The sequence below is a fragment of the Leucoraja erinacea genome, chromosome 30 (assembly GCF_028641065.1).
Source record: "Leucoraja erinacea ecotype New England chromosome 30, Leri_hhj_1, whole genome shotgun sequence".
In the NCBI taxonomy this organism is placed as follows: domain Eukaryota; kingdom Metazoa; phylum Chordata; class Chondrichthyes; order Rajiformes; family Rajidae; genus Leucoraja; species Leucoraja erinaceus.
This window is the reverse complement of record NC_073406.1, coordinates 3,868,861-3,886,266: the sequence shown is the minus strand read 5'-3', so window position 1 is coordinate 3,886,266 and position 17,406 is coordinate 3,868,861. Positions and strand designations below refer to the sequence as shown.

Genomic DNA, 17,406 nt, shown 5'->3' with positions numbered 1-17,406 from the left:
AAAAAAAAAAAATCTTCACAGCGGCTGGAAACTTCGGCAGGCGTTGCTGGTTGAAGGCCCCACACATGCGCACACTTCACTCTGTTTCTTCCTTGCCCTGGGTTGGGAACCTTTGATGAGACCCGGGTTGTCGGGGGGCGTCTTTCCCCGCTGTAAATTGGACCCAGTGGCAAGTTGGCCTCTGCTGATTGGTTAGATTTGAGAAGCCACGGTGCTTTTTTTAAATTTTTATTTTACCCAGTGACGGAGTTTAGCGATCAATAATGTTGAGGACCGATAATAATGACGATAAAGTGAATATACCGCGATAGACCACTCATGCTAAACGCAATGGGCTGACGTGTAGTACCCATAGGAGCGGAACATGGGCCCTGTTGTCGTCCATTTTAGTAACCGGACCCGACCCGCCTCGCAGTGTAATCAACGTTGCGGGGTGTGTGTGATTATAGGGCTAGATTCATAAATCTGTTAAGTATGCGCAGTTCCTTCTGGAAAACATCATAAATCCGTTAGTTCGTAATTCTGTCAATTCTTGTTAAAGAATAAAATGTTTATACATTTTGACTCTGGTAATTTTCTTTTTTTTTTAATGTTTTTTTAAAAATCATTTATTTTTAAATAGCTCATGTGTTGTGTTTGAGTTGATTTTGTATTATCCAAAGATTATAGAGCCGAGCTCCTCTAGTATCTTTGGTATTATCCGCTGTAGCATCTTTGGGTGTGGGGGGGGGGAGGGGAAGCGGTGGGCTGCTTCCGGATCCGGTCTTGCTGGTGGTGACGGCGCTGGAGATGGCGGACTGTGGGAGCGGGAGCTCCGTGGGGATGTGGAAGGCGGCGAGTCGGGCCTCAGTGCTGCTCCTGCTCGTCTCCCTCGTGTCGGCGGCGGACAGGGCCGGGCGGACGCTGGTGCTTCTGGAGAACGTCAACATGAAGGAGACGCACTCCATGTACTTCAGGAGCCTGGCGGGTAGGTCGGGGTCAGGAGCGTTTAATTGTCACTGGAACCATGACATTCTCGCTTGCAGCAGCTTAATTAGATAATACACGTAAAGACGCCCAGGGTCTGGAAACATAGAAATTAGGTGCAGGAGTAGAGGCCATTCGGCCCTTCGCATTCAATATGATCATGGCTGAGCATCCAACTCAGTATCCCGTACCTGCCTTCTCTCCATACCCTCTGATCCCTTTCGCCACAAGGGCCACATCTAACTCCCTCTTAAATATAGCCAATGAACTGTGGCCTCAACTACCCTCTGTGGCAGAGAGTTCCAGAGATTCACCACTCTCTGTGTGAAAAAAGTTATTCTCATCTCGGTTTTAAAGGATTTCCCCTTTATCCTTAAGCTGTGACCCCTTGTCCTGGACGGAAGAACGGTTTCGGCTCGAAACGTTGCCTATTTCTTTTTAAATCGCTCATGTGTTGGGTTTGAGTTGAGTTGATTTTGTATTATCCAAAGATTATAGAGCCGAGCTCCTCTAGTATCTTCTGGGTCAATAAATAATTCAATTCAACTTTAATGTCATTGCACAAATACAAGTATGGGTACAACGAAATGCAGTTTAGCGTCAGTCCGTAGTAATAGAAACGCTCCGATCAATGACAATAAAGGTAATTCTATTCTATTCCCTTGTGGCTAAAGGGATCAGGGGGTATGGAGAGAAGGCAGGTACGGGACACTGAGTTGGACGATCAGCCATGATCATATTGAATGGCGGTGCAGGCTCGAAGGGCCGAATGGCCTAACCCTGCACCTATTTTCTATTTTTCCATCGCTCCATAGATGCTGCTGCAACCGCTGAATTCCTCCAACATTTTTGTGTAACCATCAATAAATTAATATTGTGTAGGAATTCCCTGCCACAGAGCAAAGATCCTAAAGCGATATAGGATCTTTGCCACAGAGGGCAGTGGAGGCCAAATCACTGGATGGATTTAAGAGAGAGTTAGATAGAGCTCTAGTGGCGTCAAACATAGAAAATAGGTGCTGGAGTAGGACTTTCGGCCCTTCCAGCCTGCACCGCCATTCGATATGATCATGGCTGATCATCCAACTCGGTATCCCATCCCTGCCTTCTCTCCATACCGCCTGATCCCTTTAACCACAAGGGCCACATCTAACTCCCTCTTAAATATAGCCAATGAACTGGCCTCAACTACCTTCTGTGGCAGAGAATTCCACAGATTCACCACTCTCTGTAAAAAATGATTTTCTCATCTCGAGGGATATGGGGAGTCAAGTCAAGTCACTTTTATTTATATAGCACATTTAAAAAACAACTCTTGTTGGCCAAAGTGCTTTACATTTGTATAAGAATAGTATAACAAATAAACTACATCCATATAGGCAGGCACGGGTTATTATTGATTGGGGACGATCAGCCATGATCACAATGAATCGCGGTGCTGGCTCGAAGGGCTGAATGGCCTCCTCCTGCACCCATTTTCTATGTTTCTATGCAGGTGCTGGTTTTTCACCGAAGATGGACACAAAATGCTGTTGTAACTCAGCGGGGCAGGCAGCGTCCTTGGAGAGAAAGAACGGGTGACGAAGAAGGGTCTTGACTAGAAACGTCTTCCCTTCTCTCTAGAGATACTGCTTGTCCCGCCGAGTTACTCCAATAACTTAATATCGACTGATTCGCGCGCAACAAAAACTTTTGACTGTGCTTCAACTGAACTAATAGCCACAATAGTGCCATGAAATAAAAGCCCAAATCCTTAGCATAGTCAAAGGTTGAGATTAGTGTTGTGTGGTCTTGGAGCCATATGGTGTGAAAACAGGGCCACGCTGACCAACATGCTCCATTTACACCAGAACCACCTGCTGATGTTTGGCCCATATCCCTCTAAACCTGTCCTATCCATGTAGTACCTGCCTCACCTATCTCCTCCACCAGTTTGCTCCATAGACTTACCGCCCTTTATGTGGGGGGGGAATAGAGACATAGTTGGGCTTTGTGGGGAATCTGATTCAGCTCCACTTCTGCCTCGAAAACCCTAGCTGGTCAATGTCCTTCCCAACTACCACATCAAATGGCAATGCGGATGTTGGAACCATTCTGGAATCCGGCAAATCAGATTTGGGGAGTTTTGGTGGATATTCACATCAGTGTGGCCTGCGATAGTTGAATGAGTGCAGAGAAGTCATATTGATGAGAATTAAAAATAGTGTGTTTCAAACTGAACTATTTTCTGCAACTGTAGGGTGAGATGATTCATTCTGTAAATATATTTATCGTGGTATGTTTCTGAATATTCCCATCAACTGTTGAAACACATTAACCTGTTGTTTTTTCCTGTAATCTCAAATTAGATCTTGGGTTCAATTTGACTTTCAAGATTTCAGATGATCCTGGTCTGTCTCTGATTAAACATGGAGAATTCCTGTATGATCACCTCATCATATTTTCACCATCTGTGGAAGGTAAAAGTGCCTGGCTTTTATTGTATACGTTTTTTATTTCGAAATGTCAATTTGCCTTTGAAATCATTTTTATGCTTTTGACTGTATTTGACTCGATTGCCTGTTTGAAATGAGGCAATGTAAACAATCAGTACCATCATAAAGTTTTAGTTTTCTGTGATGTAGAATCATTATGGTTGTTGTCAATCCTGAATTGAGGTATATTTTGTATCAATTTTCTCATCTAATTAACCTTAAATAAAGGCACATTTCTGAAAATCGCAAAACCTTACACAGAGAGATTTTGTTATTTCTAAAAATAACTGGGATTTTGTCAGTTTGGAGAGGACATTAGATTTCTAAAATCCAATTAGAAGATTTTTTTAAGCTAATATGCAGGAAGATGAACTCAAGCAGATGGACTGTAATTTTGGATTTATTTTTAGAGAATAAAATTGTAGGTAGGAGTGTCAACAAGAGAGCATCTTTTTTCTGACTTTGTCCTTATTCCGCGAGACGTGCGTTGTTTGTGGAGCCGCATCGTTAAAAAAGGTGGGATCTTATGCGAGATGTAGATTAACTTAAAAGAAAGCCCAGGAAACTAGGAGCGAATTTAGGAAAGCAAAGAGAGTGTGAAAAAATACTGGCATGTAAAATCGGAGAAACTCCAAAGGTATATAAAGTATCTTTATTCGATGATACAAAAGTACATAAAGAACACAAAAGAAAAATACTGGGGAACAAAACAGTAACTTTTGTGTGGGGATGTGAGCTGTAGATGAGGCACTTAATAGCTACTTATCTTTTCAAAAGTTGTAGTTGACAAAAAATGTGAAATAGTGGGTGGAGGAAAGGAAAGTCGAGTTAATATTAATGGTCTTGGACTGGAGCAGATGGGCTTTAGAACAATGTTTCGGTTGGTGGCGCTGAAGAGCAAGAATGGATTCAAAGTTGGGATGAATAAAAGGTTGTGTTTTTTTCAGATTTTGGAGGCAACATTAATGTTGACACCATTTCAACATTCATTGATGGAGGTGGAAATGTACTGGTCGCTGCAAGCTCTGACATTGGTGAGTAATACGCAATTGTCATAAAGTCTTACAGCATGGAATCAGGCCCTTCGGCCCAACTTGCCAACATGCCCCATCTGCACTAGTCTCACCTGCCTGCATTTGGCCCATATCCTTTTAAACCTATCCTATCCATGTACCTGTCTAAATGTTTGTCAAACATCGTGTTAATACCGGTCTCAACTACCTCCTCTGGCAGCTCGTTCCATACACCCATCATCCTTTGTGTGAAAAAGTTACTCCTATTAAATCTTTCCCCCGCCTCACCTTAAACCTATGTCCTTTGGTTCTTAATTCCCCTACTCTGGGCAAGAGAATCCGTGCGTCTACCTGATCTATTCCTCTCATGAAATATAATGACATTGGAAATGTTATCTGCTTACTAAGTAATTTTATTTTGTTTTTTAAAAAACAAACCTCCGTTTGTTCATCACTTCTTGAGGATGTCCCAAAGTCATTACCAGACGGTTTCTGAAATGTAGGCGCTGCTTTCATATGTTGAATGTGCCAGTCAATTTGTATATAATGAGGACCCACAAATGGTAATTATTCCTGGGATGTCAGGACTGTCTTATGAAGAAAGACTGGATAGACTTGGTTTATACTCTCTAGAATTTAGAAGATTGAGAGGGGATCTTATAGAAACTTACAAAATTCTTAAGGGGTTGGACAGGCTAGATGCAGGAAGATTGTTCCCGATGTTAGGGAAGTCCAGGACAAGGGGTCACAGCTTAAGGATAAAGGGGAAATCGTTTAAAACCGAGATGAGAAGAACTTTTTTCACGCAGAGAGTGGTGAATCTCTGGAACTCTCTGCCACAGAGGGTAGTTGAGGCCACTTCATTGGCTATATTTAAGAGGGAGTTAGATGTGGCCCTTGTGGCTAAGGGGATCAGGGGGTATGGAGAGAAGGCAGGTACGGGATACTGAGTTGGATGATCAGCCATGATCATATTGAATGGCGGTGCAGGCTCGAAGGGCCGAATGGCCTACTCCTGCACCTAATTTCTATGTTTCTATGTTTCTATTCACCTGTTCATCCGTTTGCGATATAGGTTATAGCCTCCACAGGTCTGGACGAGGTGCAAAGAGATCTTTACATTAGTGAGGGAGGCAAAGTGGCCTCTATTTTAAATCAATTATTGCAAAGGAAAATATTGCCAGCAATGCTTTGCATTGATGTCAGGGGGATATCTGCACATTTAGTTTGTTTAATTTATTATGTTCATGTTTGCCAAGTTACAGTGAAAAGCTTTTTTTGTTGCATGCTTTCCAGTCAGCGGAAAGACTAAGCATGATTACAATCGAGCTGTCCCCAGGGTACAGATACAGGAGTGGAGGTTCAAGAGAATGGAACAATTCTAATGAATGAATTGTAATAATCCTCTTCTGGGGACCATGCACCAAATGTTCCAATATAGGCACACGACAGCTGGTGGAACTGCTGTCTCACAGCACAAGAAGCCTGGGTTCAAGCCTAATCTCGGATGCTGTCTGTGTGGAGTTTGCATGTTCTCCCTGTGATCACCTGGCTTTCCTTTGGGTGCTCCGGTTGAATCCCACAGCTCAAAGACATGCAGGCATGGCGGCGCAGCGGTAGCGTTGCTGCCTTGCAGCAAAGTGCAGCGCCTGAGACCCAGGTTCGATCCTGACTATGGGTGCTGTCTGTATGGAGTTAGTACGTTCTCCCCGGGTTTTCTGCGCGGGTTTTCCCCGAGATCTTCGGTTTCCTCCCACACTCCAAAGTCGTACAGGTTTGTAGGTTAATTGGCTCGATAAATGTAAACATTGTCCAGTATAAAATTGTCCAACTTCCAGTATAGTCCTTGGTGGACTCTTGGGAAGGTACAAGGTACAAGTTTGTAAGTCAATTGGACTTTGTAAAATGCCCCTAGTGTGTAGAGAGTGGATAAGAAAGCAGGATAATATAGAGCTGGTGTAACCGTGTGATGGATGGCTGGCTTGGACTCAGCGGACAGAAGTGCCTGTTGCCATGCTTTGTCTTTCGATCAGTTCAACCAATTCCCAAATATCAAACTGTTTCTGAAATTCAAAGTTATGATTGTTCGACATTAACTGGTGTAATTTTGCAGAAGTAAATGCGCAGATTGAGATATCTGAAGGAAAAAAAAAACCCCACACATGTTGGATATACATGGAAGCTCAAGATGCATTTGTGGATAGATCACCTTGGCCAGCAACCCTGATAATGTGTTTAACTTTGCTTATTTATTTCTAGGGGATCCTTTACGGGAACTGGGTAGTGAGTGCGGGATTGAATTTGACGAGGAAAAGACGTTGGTTATTGACCATCATAACTACGATATTTCTGATCCTGGCCAGGTAAGGATCACTTGGAGAGAAACAACGGCATAGTGTCTCGGGGTAGATACAAGATGCTGGAGTTACTCAGCGGGTGAGGCAGCGTCTATGGAGAGAAGGAACTGGTGACGTTTCGAGTCAATACCTTCTTCACGTCATGCAAGGGGGCAGGATAGAGAAGAATGTAGGCGGAGACAGTAAGACCAATGGGAGAACGGGAAAGGGGATGGAGAGAGAAAGCAAGGGCTACCTGAAATTGGAGAAGTCAATGTTCATACCGCTGGGGTGTAAATTGCCCAAGCGAAATATGAGGAACTGTTCCTCCAATTTGCGCTGGGCCTCACTCTGACAATGTGAGGTCTGCTTCATAATGTTCGTGCTCACAGTGGAAAATCTGGGACGTTTTTAGTCTATGGTGAATTTTATATATCAGGAGGATGAGGAATAGATGAGCTGGATTGTAACATTTTCCTATATTATTAACCTGTTCATCCATTTGCGATATAGGTTATATATAGGATATAGCCTCCACAGATCTGGACGAGGTGCAAAGAGATAGTTACATCAGTGAGGGAGGCAAAGTGGCCTCCATTTAAAATCAATTATTACTAAGGAAAATATTGCCAGCAATGCTTTGCATTGATGTCAAGGGGATATCTGCACATTTAGTTTATTATTATTATTATTCATTGTCATTGTTATTATTATCACGTTTGCCAAGGTACAGTGAAAATATAGCTCAAACTTGCTAGCCGACAACTGGTGTTTAAGACAAGCTAAAATTCTATTAGTAAGAATATTGGATGTGTTTAATTAATGCTAACAAATTTTAATTTATTAAACATTGTAAAGTAAACCAAGTGATTTATCACAAAAGTGACTGTATAACAACACATAGCATGTTTAACTTGGTGATATCCTTGTTTCTAAAGCACACCTTGATCATTGCCGACAATGAACAACTACTGAAAGCTCCCACTATTGTGGGGAAACGGCCGACAAATCCTCTATTATTCCAAGGCGTTGGGTAAGTACTTTGTTACTCAATTAATGCACTCGTTCCTATAGAGCATTTCCTGCAGAAATGTTTCAATAATTAGCTACAGACCTGACCATTAAATACTTCATATTTATGACTTACAATCCTTAAACTTCAGAGTCAAGAGTGTTTAATTGTCACGTACTGACAACTGAACAATGAAATTCTTACTTGCAGCAGCTTAGCAGGCTTGTAAATGCAATAACATAGACAATATGTTATTGCATTTTCAAATCTGTCCATCTTCAAATCCACCCTAAAAACTCATTTTTATTCTCTGGCTTTCGACACTGGCTGAGACATTGCTCCTGTTTTTAGTGCTTTTAATGTCTTTTAATTTTTACTGTTTTATAGTCCTTTGTTTTACGGTTTTTAATGGTTTGTAATAACTTCTTGTCCATGAGTTCTCATGTACAGCACTTTGTGGCAACTGCAGTTGTTTAAAGTGCTTTATAAATAAAGTTATTATTATTATTATTAATATCTGATAATGAAAACATAATAAATGAATAACTGTAAAACTCAGCAACCTTAATAGTGCAAAAACTGAAGTCCGTAGTGCAACTGAAGACACAACCCATAGAAGATTCTAATTGCTGGGTGGACTTCAGAGCCTGATAGTTGGGAAGAAACTCTTCTTGAACCTGGAGGTCATGGATGTCAGGCTCCTGAGTCTTCTTCCCAATAGTAGAGAGATGAGAGTATGCCCAGGGTAATGTGGGTCTTTGGTGATATTGGCTGCTTTTTTTTGAGGCAGCGACTCCGATAGATCCCATCGATGGTGGGAATCCGTTGAATAGCATAATGTTTAAGTAATGTTGAGAAATGCCGCTGGATAAGAGTGGAATGTCGTTCTCCAGAATAATTTTTTACCTAGAAAAATAGGTGCATAATAGTTTGAGAAATGGCAATGATGAATAGCTCTTTATATCGAATCTTTAATTTAGGTTTGTTTTAAAGGGTTCACATTTCAGTCAGACTAGATTAGATTAGATTAGATTCCTTTATTGTCATTCAGACCTTTCGGTCTGAACAAAATTATGTTGCCTGCAGTCATACACAGAACCAATAAAAGCAAAACATACAATAAACACAAATTAAACATCCACCACAGTGAGTTCACCAACCACATCCTCACTGTGATGGAGGCAAAGTCTTAGTCTCCGTCTCTTCCCTCCTTGTTCTCCCTCTGCGCAAAAGAAAGATATTTTGCAATCCAGCATCACCAGTTTATTGTGTTGAGAGCAGTAAAGATATTGGCAAAGACTTTTTTTCACTTTTCAGCATGGTGGCAGATCCTGATAACCCTCTGGTCTTGGATATTCTGACCGGATCCTCCAGCTCTTATTCCTTCTTTCCGGACAAACCAGTGACACAGGTAACGTTGGTGTACAATCTTCTAGCTGAGGACAAATCCTAGTTCTTTCCTTAAAGCCCTGATATTCTTGGGGACAATTCTGATAAGTATCCTGGTTCCCTAGATGTATGGGAATATGGACTTGAGATTACAATGACATTAGCTGTGATCTTATTTGAAACCCAGAGTGGATTCGAGAGGCCTTTGGCTTTCTCCAGCTTCCATTTTTGGTGTTTGTGATGTATTTGTAATGTAGATGATTATGGGATGCCCATTCTATGTAATTGGCATTGGGCGTTCTATTCTACCCTTCTTCAAAGCATTCACTGGGAACTTTGTGGGTGCACAGTGCAATTAATCTCTGGTTGTTTTTGTTTTAATTGAAGAAAATGTTAGCACGTTGAAGTTCATCACATCCTGAGCATTAGTGCACACTAATTGGAGCGCAGGAAGATGAGGTTGTACAGAGGTGTACAAAATCATAAGAGAAATAGATTGGGCAGATACACATTGTCTGTTGCCAAGAGTAGGTGAACCAAGAACCAGAGATGGGGGTTTAAGGTCAGCGGGAAAGATTTAATGGGAATCAATGATGTTTTCCCACACAGGGTGGTGGGTGTATGGAACGAGCTGCGGGAGGAGGTAGTTGAGGCAAGTATATTAGCAATGTTTAGATAGGTATATAGTTAGGACAGGTTTAGAAAGAGGGTGGGAATAGTGTAGATGAGACATTTTGGTCAGTATGGGGAAGTTGTGCCGAAGGGCCTGTTTGACTCTAGAAACCATAAAGTTTGTGTATAAAATGCAAATTGCCACTGTATATAAAATAGAGAATGCTTCATAATGGTCATCTGGACTTTCCACACTTTACTAGTATCCTCATGCGGTGGGGAAGAACACCTTGCTGATTGCTGGACTCCAAGCACGGAACAATGCCCGTGCTGTCTTCAGTGGATCTATCGATTTCTTCAGCGATGCCTTCTTTAACACCCCTGTGCAAAAAGCAGTCGCGGGAGCTGAGCGGTAAGACCAAATGACAAAAATAGTTTTTGCAAGCGTGTGATTTATTATTGTTTTTCTTACTCTCTCATTCAAGTACCACTTGAGAAATTTCTGAAGTGTCGGAGCCGAGACTGAATTGTAATGTATAATGGGCGTTTGATGGTGCTGGGCCTGTACTGCCTGAAGTTTAGAAGGATGAGGGGAGGTTGGGGGGGAAACCTCATTGAAACTTACCGAATAGTAAAGGCCCGCATAGAGTGGATGTGGAGAGGATGTGGAATTCATTGCCACAGTGGGCCGATTGGCCTAATTCTGCTCCTGTGACTTATGAACTTAAGAGATAATTGGCCATGCAAAGTTTCATGTTTATAATATTGGATCTACACCTGAATTTCCAGGCATGGAGTTTGGGCTGTTTAGTTCATGGCAATAAAAGTTCTATAAATGTAAATCTCTTCCTAGAATTTTATGGGTTATTTTTTGGAGTGTGATAAGGGTGCCAGATTTTCACGGCATTTTATCAACCTTTCCTTGAATTCAGATTTTCAAAAAATGGGAACTATGAACTGGCAATAGCACTGTCACGCTGGGTATTCAAAGAAGAAGGAGTTCTCCGTGTTGGAAAGGTGTCTCACCACCCAGTTGGCGAAGCCAGTCCACCAAATGCTTATACCATAACTGATCTGGTGGTAAGTATCAATGAAATCCACGTTAATTGTCAGTAAATTATCAGAATTATTTTTCAGTGGCTAAATTGGAAGTTATGAATTATTAATATATGCGTGATATGAATTTGTAGATACAAGTGTAGCACATGGTGCATTCAACATTGCGGGAATCCCACAAGAAAATTCCAATTCCCTTGATTGTATTGGCAAGGACAATGTTGCATTTTGGCAGAAAGTTAAATGGTCTATTAAATGGTCCTTGATGTGAAAGGGATGAAGCTATTCCTGTTTGTGGTGCTGTCTCGAAGGGCCGAATGGCCTACTCCTGCATCTATTGTCGATTGTTTAATTAATTTAGCCCATCCTTTACTGTTGTCGCAGATTGAAAGATTAGTTGCATAATTACAGATGTACTCCAACGTTTAAACACTAATTGTGTTTAAACTGTTTTGGCTATTGGTCCCTTAACATTAATAAGCTGGGGGTAAACTTTATCTCCAATCAAATTTAGTTCAGACTCAAATTTACACAATAATTCAGAATCAAATTTACCCAATAATTTAGATTTTTCAACAGAGTGGCTTAAATTACTGGCGTGGAATCGGGCTGTTGTACATTTGGATGCAATATAAACAGTGGAACTCAAGGGGAATTATTAGATGCTGAACATAAGGGGAATTGTTAGAGTTCCTACCTGGGTACCAAATTCTTCAATTATTCAAATACATGGTGTTTTGAGATCGAGCATTGAAACGGGCCCTTCAGACTACTAGGTCCATGCCGACCTTCGATCTCTCGTTCATTCTCATGGTTCAAATGTATTTGTCACGTGCACCATTAGGTGCAGTGAAATGACTTTACCATGCAGCGTTACAATTAAAAACATCTAGATCTATGTTATCCTAATTTTGCATCCATTCCTTACACACTAGGGTATGGTATGGCGCAATGGGCTAAGTGTTCGGCTGGCAACCAGAAGGTAGCTGGTTCGAATCCCGCTTGGAGTGCATACTGTCGTTGTGTCCTTGGGCCAGACACTTCACCCACCTTTGCCTGTGTGTGAATGTGTGTGAGTGATTGGTGGTGGTCGGAGGGGTCGTAGGCGCAGATTAGCAGGGCAGGGCAGCTGTGGCTACAGAAGTAGTTCACCACCACCGATTGTGACTGAGGAGTGAATGAATAATGCGATGTAAAGCGCCTTGAGTATCTAGAAAGGCGCTATATAAATCCCATCCATTATTATTATTATTAGGGGCATTTATTCAATTAACCTTCAAACCTGCATGTCTGGGATGGGGGTGGGGAAACCAGAATACCCGGAGGAAACCCACAGGGAGAAAGTGTAAACTCTGCACAGACAGCACCGGAGGTCAGGAATGAACCCAGTTCTAATCCAGGCATCAGCTCTTATCAGCTGCATGACTGTGCCACACTCTATTGTTTTTAAAAAAAACAGGTTTTGTCTCAACTTTCTGAACCCTGCCATAATGCTCCAAGAAATATGCGGTTTACTTGTGATGATGGTAGTAGTGTTCCCTCTTGGTTTAGGAATACAGCGTTGTTATCGAGAAACTCTCGGATGGAAAATGGATCCCGTTTGATGGGGATGACATTCAACTGGAGTTTGTTCGTATCGATCCTTTTGTTAGAACCTACCTAAAGAAAAACGGTGAGTGGAATTTGTGCAGGTGTGGTAATGCAAAGTGAATATTTGATCTAAAAGAGCCAGAGGGTGTTATCGGCTAAATTGACTTTGTCTTTTATGTATGCATTTGATATCTAATTTGAATTGTTCATCACTGCTGCCTCTGAACGGCAAGAACTGAGCATTCAAAATATTTGGGAAGGGGGATAATGTAAGTGGGAGGATTGTCCTTGGCACAGAGAGAGAGAGAGAGAGAAAGAGATGTGAATTGAGTTGTGATTATAAAATGATAAATAAGTTTCCAGGTTCATAGATTACACAGCCTCAATAAAAAAAATTAAGGTGACACCTTTGTTATCACAGTTCTGAGCCTGGAGTAAATCTCCCCCCTCCCCCCCACCACCGATAACCCTAAGGAAAATTAATTTCAGGCCAAACATAGCACTTTTGTATTTGGACCTGGGGAGAAACATAGAAACATAGAAATTAGGTGCAGGAGTAGGCCATTCGGCCCTTCGAGCCTGCACCGCCATTCAATATGATCATGGCTGATCATCCAACTCAGTATCCCGTACCTGCCTTCTCTCCATACCCCCTGATCCCCTTAGCCACAAGGGCCACATCTAACTCCCTCTTAAATATAGTCAATGAACTGGCCTCGACTACCCTCTGTGGCAGAGAGTTCCAGAGATTCACCACTCTCTGTGTGAAAAAAGTTCTTCTCATCATAGAATGGAAAGATATGTCGTGGGCGACCTTCAAGATGCTGGTGACAATAGTTAAGGCTAATACTAATCTGGAGATGTCGCAGATTAAAAGTTCTGTGACCTGGGGTTTATTCATATGATACCAGTGGAAATTTTGAATGGGAAGGAGAGTTATTTTTGTTTTATGCTCAAGATGAGGAATTCTAATGCTGGAAAATCGAACTCTTTCCATTTCAGTTATTTGTGCATTAGACACGCCAATAGTCAGAGCAAAATAAAACTCGTCCTCAACTTGCAGAACATTCCTTATTGAACTACCGTGAAGAGTTATAATTAAATCCCCTCTTTCACAAGCGATGGGATAATACACGGACAAGATAATGCCTTGCTGCCTCTCAGAAACTGCCATGTTCTTTATACCTCTTGGAGTTTCTTGCCACACTGTCTTTCTATGGTTTGGGAATGAATTGCACAATAATAGATTCAGAGTGTTCCCGGACAGCTTTGAAATCTTTAATTTGTTTTTGCAGGTGGTAAATACACTGTACAGTTCAAACTGCCTGATGTGTATGGAGTGTTCCAGTTTAAAGTGGATTATAACAGGCTTGGATACACCCACCTGTACTCCTCCACTCAGGTATGTGTGAACTAGTGCAAAAATATCACACAAAATGTAACATTACTTCGTATAGTAAAAGCAAGAACCAGCATTCGTTTAATTTCCGATATTAGCCAGCACTATTCGGCCTTTTCCTGGAAATTGAAAGATATGTTTTGCTTCATTTCTTGGTGGTGTCCACCATTAACTTAATCTGCTCATGTTGTGTTGATGATGGCTTCAGCAGCAGAGAAGTTGAGCAATGTTACAAATATAGAAACCGGTGAACTTATCGTACCACTGTAATTTGACACTCTCCTCGATTCTAGTATTGATTCCAACAATCTATCTCAGCCTCGGGTTCAATGGGTTTACACCAAGTGTTGTTCACCCACATCACGTGTTCTGCTGCCTTGTACTCCTAAATGTCTATGCTCCTCCAATTCTGGCCTACAAACGCATTTAGTTTCTTCTCTTGGTCATGCCATAAGCTGCCCTAAGTTCTGATATCTCCTCCCTAAAACTCTCCCATGCTCACTAGCTCGCCTCCTTTAAGAGATGCATTTTTAAGAGGCTTCTTGTTATTTGTGCTGTTATCACCTTGTATCATTTGGTGTCACATTTACATATGCCCAGAAGAACCTCAGGATATTTTAATCTCTCAGTCTGAAGAAGGGTCTCGACCCGAAACGTCGCCCATTCCTTCTCTCCAGAGATGGTGCCTGTCCCGCAGAATTACTCCAGCATTTTGTGCCTCCCTTCGATTTAAACCAGCATCTGCAGTTCCCGGAGGTTGCAGGTGGTTGCCGGAGGTTGCAGATAGTGGAAGCAGGTAGGGAGACTAAAAACCCCGGGAACCTCACGGAAACCTTGGGTGGGGCACAAAGTCTCCAGAGGTTTCCATTCAGGTTTCTGAAGTGGGACAGGGGCATTACACACTAAGGATATTTTACTTCATCCTGTTCTCTCAAATGTCTCTGCAGTCATGTGTGTGCTACGGGAGCAGATTTTACTGATTGCACCACAAAGAAAGGGCATAAGAAGATGTTTGTGCGTCAGAGCAAAGACTCAATGTAGATGTTTTTATTTTAAAGCCTTCCCGGTAGTCACAGGACCACCATGGGACTCGCAAAGAAATGGCAGCTGTGTTGCTGAATTTCACCGAAGCTGTTTCTCTTTGTTCTAGGTATCTGTGCGTCCTCTTCAACACACTCAGTACGAACGTTTCATCCCGACTGCCTACCCCTACTATGCCAGCACCTTCTCCATGATGATTGGCCTTTTCTTGTTCTCTGTGGTCTTCTTGCACATGAAAGAGAAAGAGAAGTCCGAGTGAGGGATTGGCGAGGGTGTCAATTCTTGGTGTCTCCAATGCTGAGAATTTAAGTGGGTTAATAACGGTGAACGACGGTTTCAAATTCACACTTTTCCAGAGCTGCTGCCATCTCGGGTGCAACTAAACTACAAATCCCACTTATTGAGATCCCTCCGTTGATCAGAGGCTAGCCGTGAACTGCAGGTCGCAGAAAGTAGTGGGAGCATCAATTTTAGTGTTGATTTTCATTGGACTGTAGAACAAAATAACTTGGTTTAAAAAATTAAAAAACAAAAAAAAAAGTTAATTGCCTGAAATGTTGGTGTTATTTTCCATTTTGGAAAAAGAGAATCAAATCCTTGGTAAAATAACAGGGAAAATGTAAATAATTCCTGGTCTTTCTTCACCACTGGCAGTAAAAGCTCCAGAAACACAGAACGACACATGCTGGAAGTTTATATCAGGCCAACTTCAGTTTCAAACAATATAACCACTTGGGGTCTCATTGGTGGAATCGTACCATTTAGTAAATGATGTTAAGAGGAATTAGTGGAACATTATTTTCAGATCTATCAAATCACCTTTTTAAAATGCTCCCCAACACTTCTTTTTTCTTTTGCACCTATCAATCAATCAATCAATCAATCAACCTTTATTGTCATCTTGCAAGCAACAGTTGTACAGTGCAAAATGAACTGTAGAACTCCTGTTAAGGGGAATTAGGCACCTATGTTGATTCTGCACCTAAACTTCTCAATCTGTTTCTTACCATTGGAAATAAAGTTTAACATTCCATTTACTGTTGTTTCTGATTCTTCTTCTCTTTCCATACGTAGCGTGATCAGATTTGTGTGTAAATTTAGTTTTCCTTGCTACTTTGAGACGGTACCGTGGTGTTCAACAATATGAGTCCACCACAATCACTACTAAATATGATTGGGTGATGGCGTGTGTTTTCTGAACAGCTTAAATAAAAGCATAGAAGGTCCTAATGGAAACAAATGGGATTAAATGTGGGGGGGGGGGGGGGGGGGGAAATGGTCAGCATAGATCGGTGGACTAAAGGGTCAATTTCTGTGCTGAATAACTAAATCTAAGCCAAATTCACTTTTCAAATAGACACAGTCAAGAGTGTATCAAGACGGGGGGGAAATTTTGTTACTTCATACTTTTTGTTACTATGAAATAATATAATGAGGGGAAGACTTTGGAACTTGCCTCGTAAGCTTCAAAATGTTATTTATTCATGAGAAATGCAGGACCTGGCGTGGGAGGACTGCCGTGAGAGACGGTGACAACAAAGGGGGACCCTGTGTGGGGGAAGGGGAGGTGGGCACAGTTTTAGAATTCTCTGCCCAGGGGATAAGCCTGTTTGTTTATTTGTTCGTTCCAGTGAAGGTGCTGTGCACACGGCAGCCAGCCAAGTCGCTTTTGTCTTTTTCACCTTTTATTTAAAGTTTGTGTACCTTGTGTGTTATGACTGCTGCCAGACTAATTTCCCTCCGAGAATGAATAAAGTTGTATCGTATCGATAGAACATTACTGTCCATAACTGCAAATTCATGTTAAAGCAAGTGCTGTTCTGCACAGATGGCAGCTTTCAAAATTATTTGGTTCAATCTAACCAAACATTTGAATGTTTTAATTTATTATTAATTCAAAAGTAATTCAATTTAGTTTAGTTTATTATTGTCACGTGTGCCGAGGTACAGTGAAATACTTTTTTTGTTGTATGCTATCCAGTCAGATCGTCGATAGAGACACAAAATGCTGGAGTAACTCAGTGGGCCAGGCAGAATATTTGGAGAGAAGGAATGGGTAATGTTTTGGGTCCCTTCTTCTCAGACTCGGGGGAGAGGGAGACATGGAGATAAGGAAGGGTAAGGTGTGAAAACACATCAAAGGGGACTTTTGTCAAAGAAAAATGTAGAATGTTTCATTGTTGGCTGAGGGAAAGGTGACAACGAGTTCTACATTCAGTAAAAAATTTAATCAGGAGGACCCTTGGTACATATGACAATAAAACACTGGACTTTCATGACTGAACAATAAACACAAAGAAAGAATTTAAGTATTTAATGAAAGTATTTAAGAGGGAGTTAGATGTGGCCCTTATGGCTAAAGGGATCAGGGGGTATGGAGAGAAGGCAGGTATGGGATACTCAGTTGGATGATCATATTGAATGGTCGTAGGGCCGAATGGCCTACTCCTGCACCTATTTTCTATGTTTCTATACCCGAATTGATAGATTGATGATGTTTGAGTGGTTTTAATGCAGA

The 17,406-nt window shown here is 41.6% G+C and overlaps 1 protein-coding gene across 1 annotated transcript; it reads left to right on the top strand.

The window, feature by feature from the left end:
* The first annotated feature begins 751 nt into the window (after positions 1-751).
* Positions 752-15,925, top strand: ddost (dolichyl-diphosphooligosaccharide--protein glycosyltransferase subunit (non-catalytic)). The gene is made up of 11 exons (XM_055659155.1): positions 752-967; positions 3,315-3,425; positions 4,388-4,474; positions 6,713-6,816; positions 7,728-7,822; positions 9,119-9,212; positions 10,066-10,214; positions 10,735-10,882; positions 12,410-12,530; positions 13,744-13,850; positions 14,998-15,925. Exons 1-11 carry the CDS (start codon positions 790-792, stop codon positions 15,145-15,147), a joined length of 1,344 nt encoding a protein of 447 aa, XP_055515130.1. The 5' UTR covers positions 752-789; the 3' UTR covers positions 15,148-15,925.
* Positions 15,926-17,406: the final 1,481 nt, after the last annotated feature.

Bases quoted from the DNA above. Each gene is read 5' to 3' on its own strand.
- ddost (XM_055659155.1), top strand. From the start codon at position 790: ATGGCGGACTGTGGGAGCGGGAGCTCCGTGGGGATGTGGAAGGCGGCG. The intron at 4,475-6,712 runs GTGAGTAATACG...ATTTATTTCTAG, and splicing joins CGCTGCAAGCTCTGACATTG to GGGATCCTTTACGGGAACTG. The intron at 7,823-9,118 runs GTAAGTACTTTG...TTCACTTTTCAG, and splicing joins CTATTATTCCAAGGCGTTGG to CATGGTGGCAGATCCTGATA.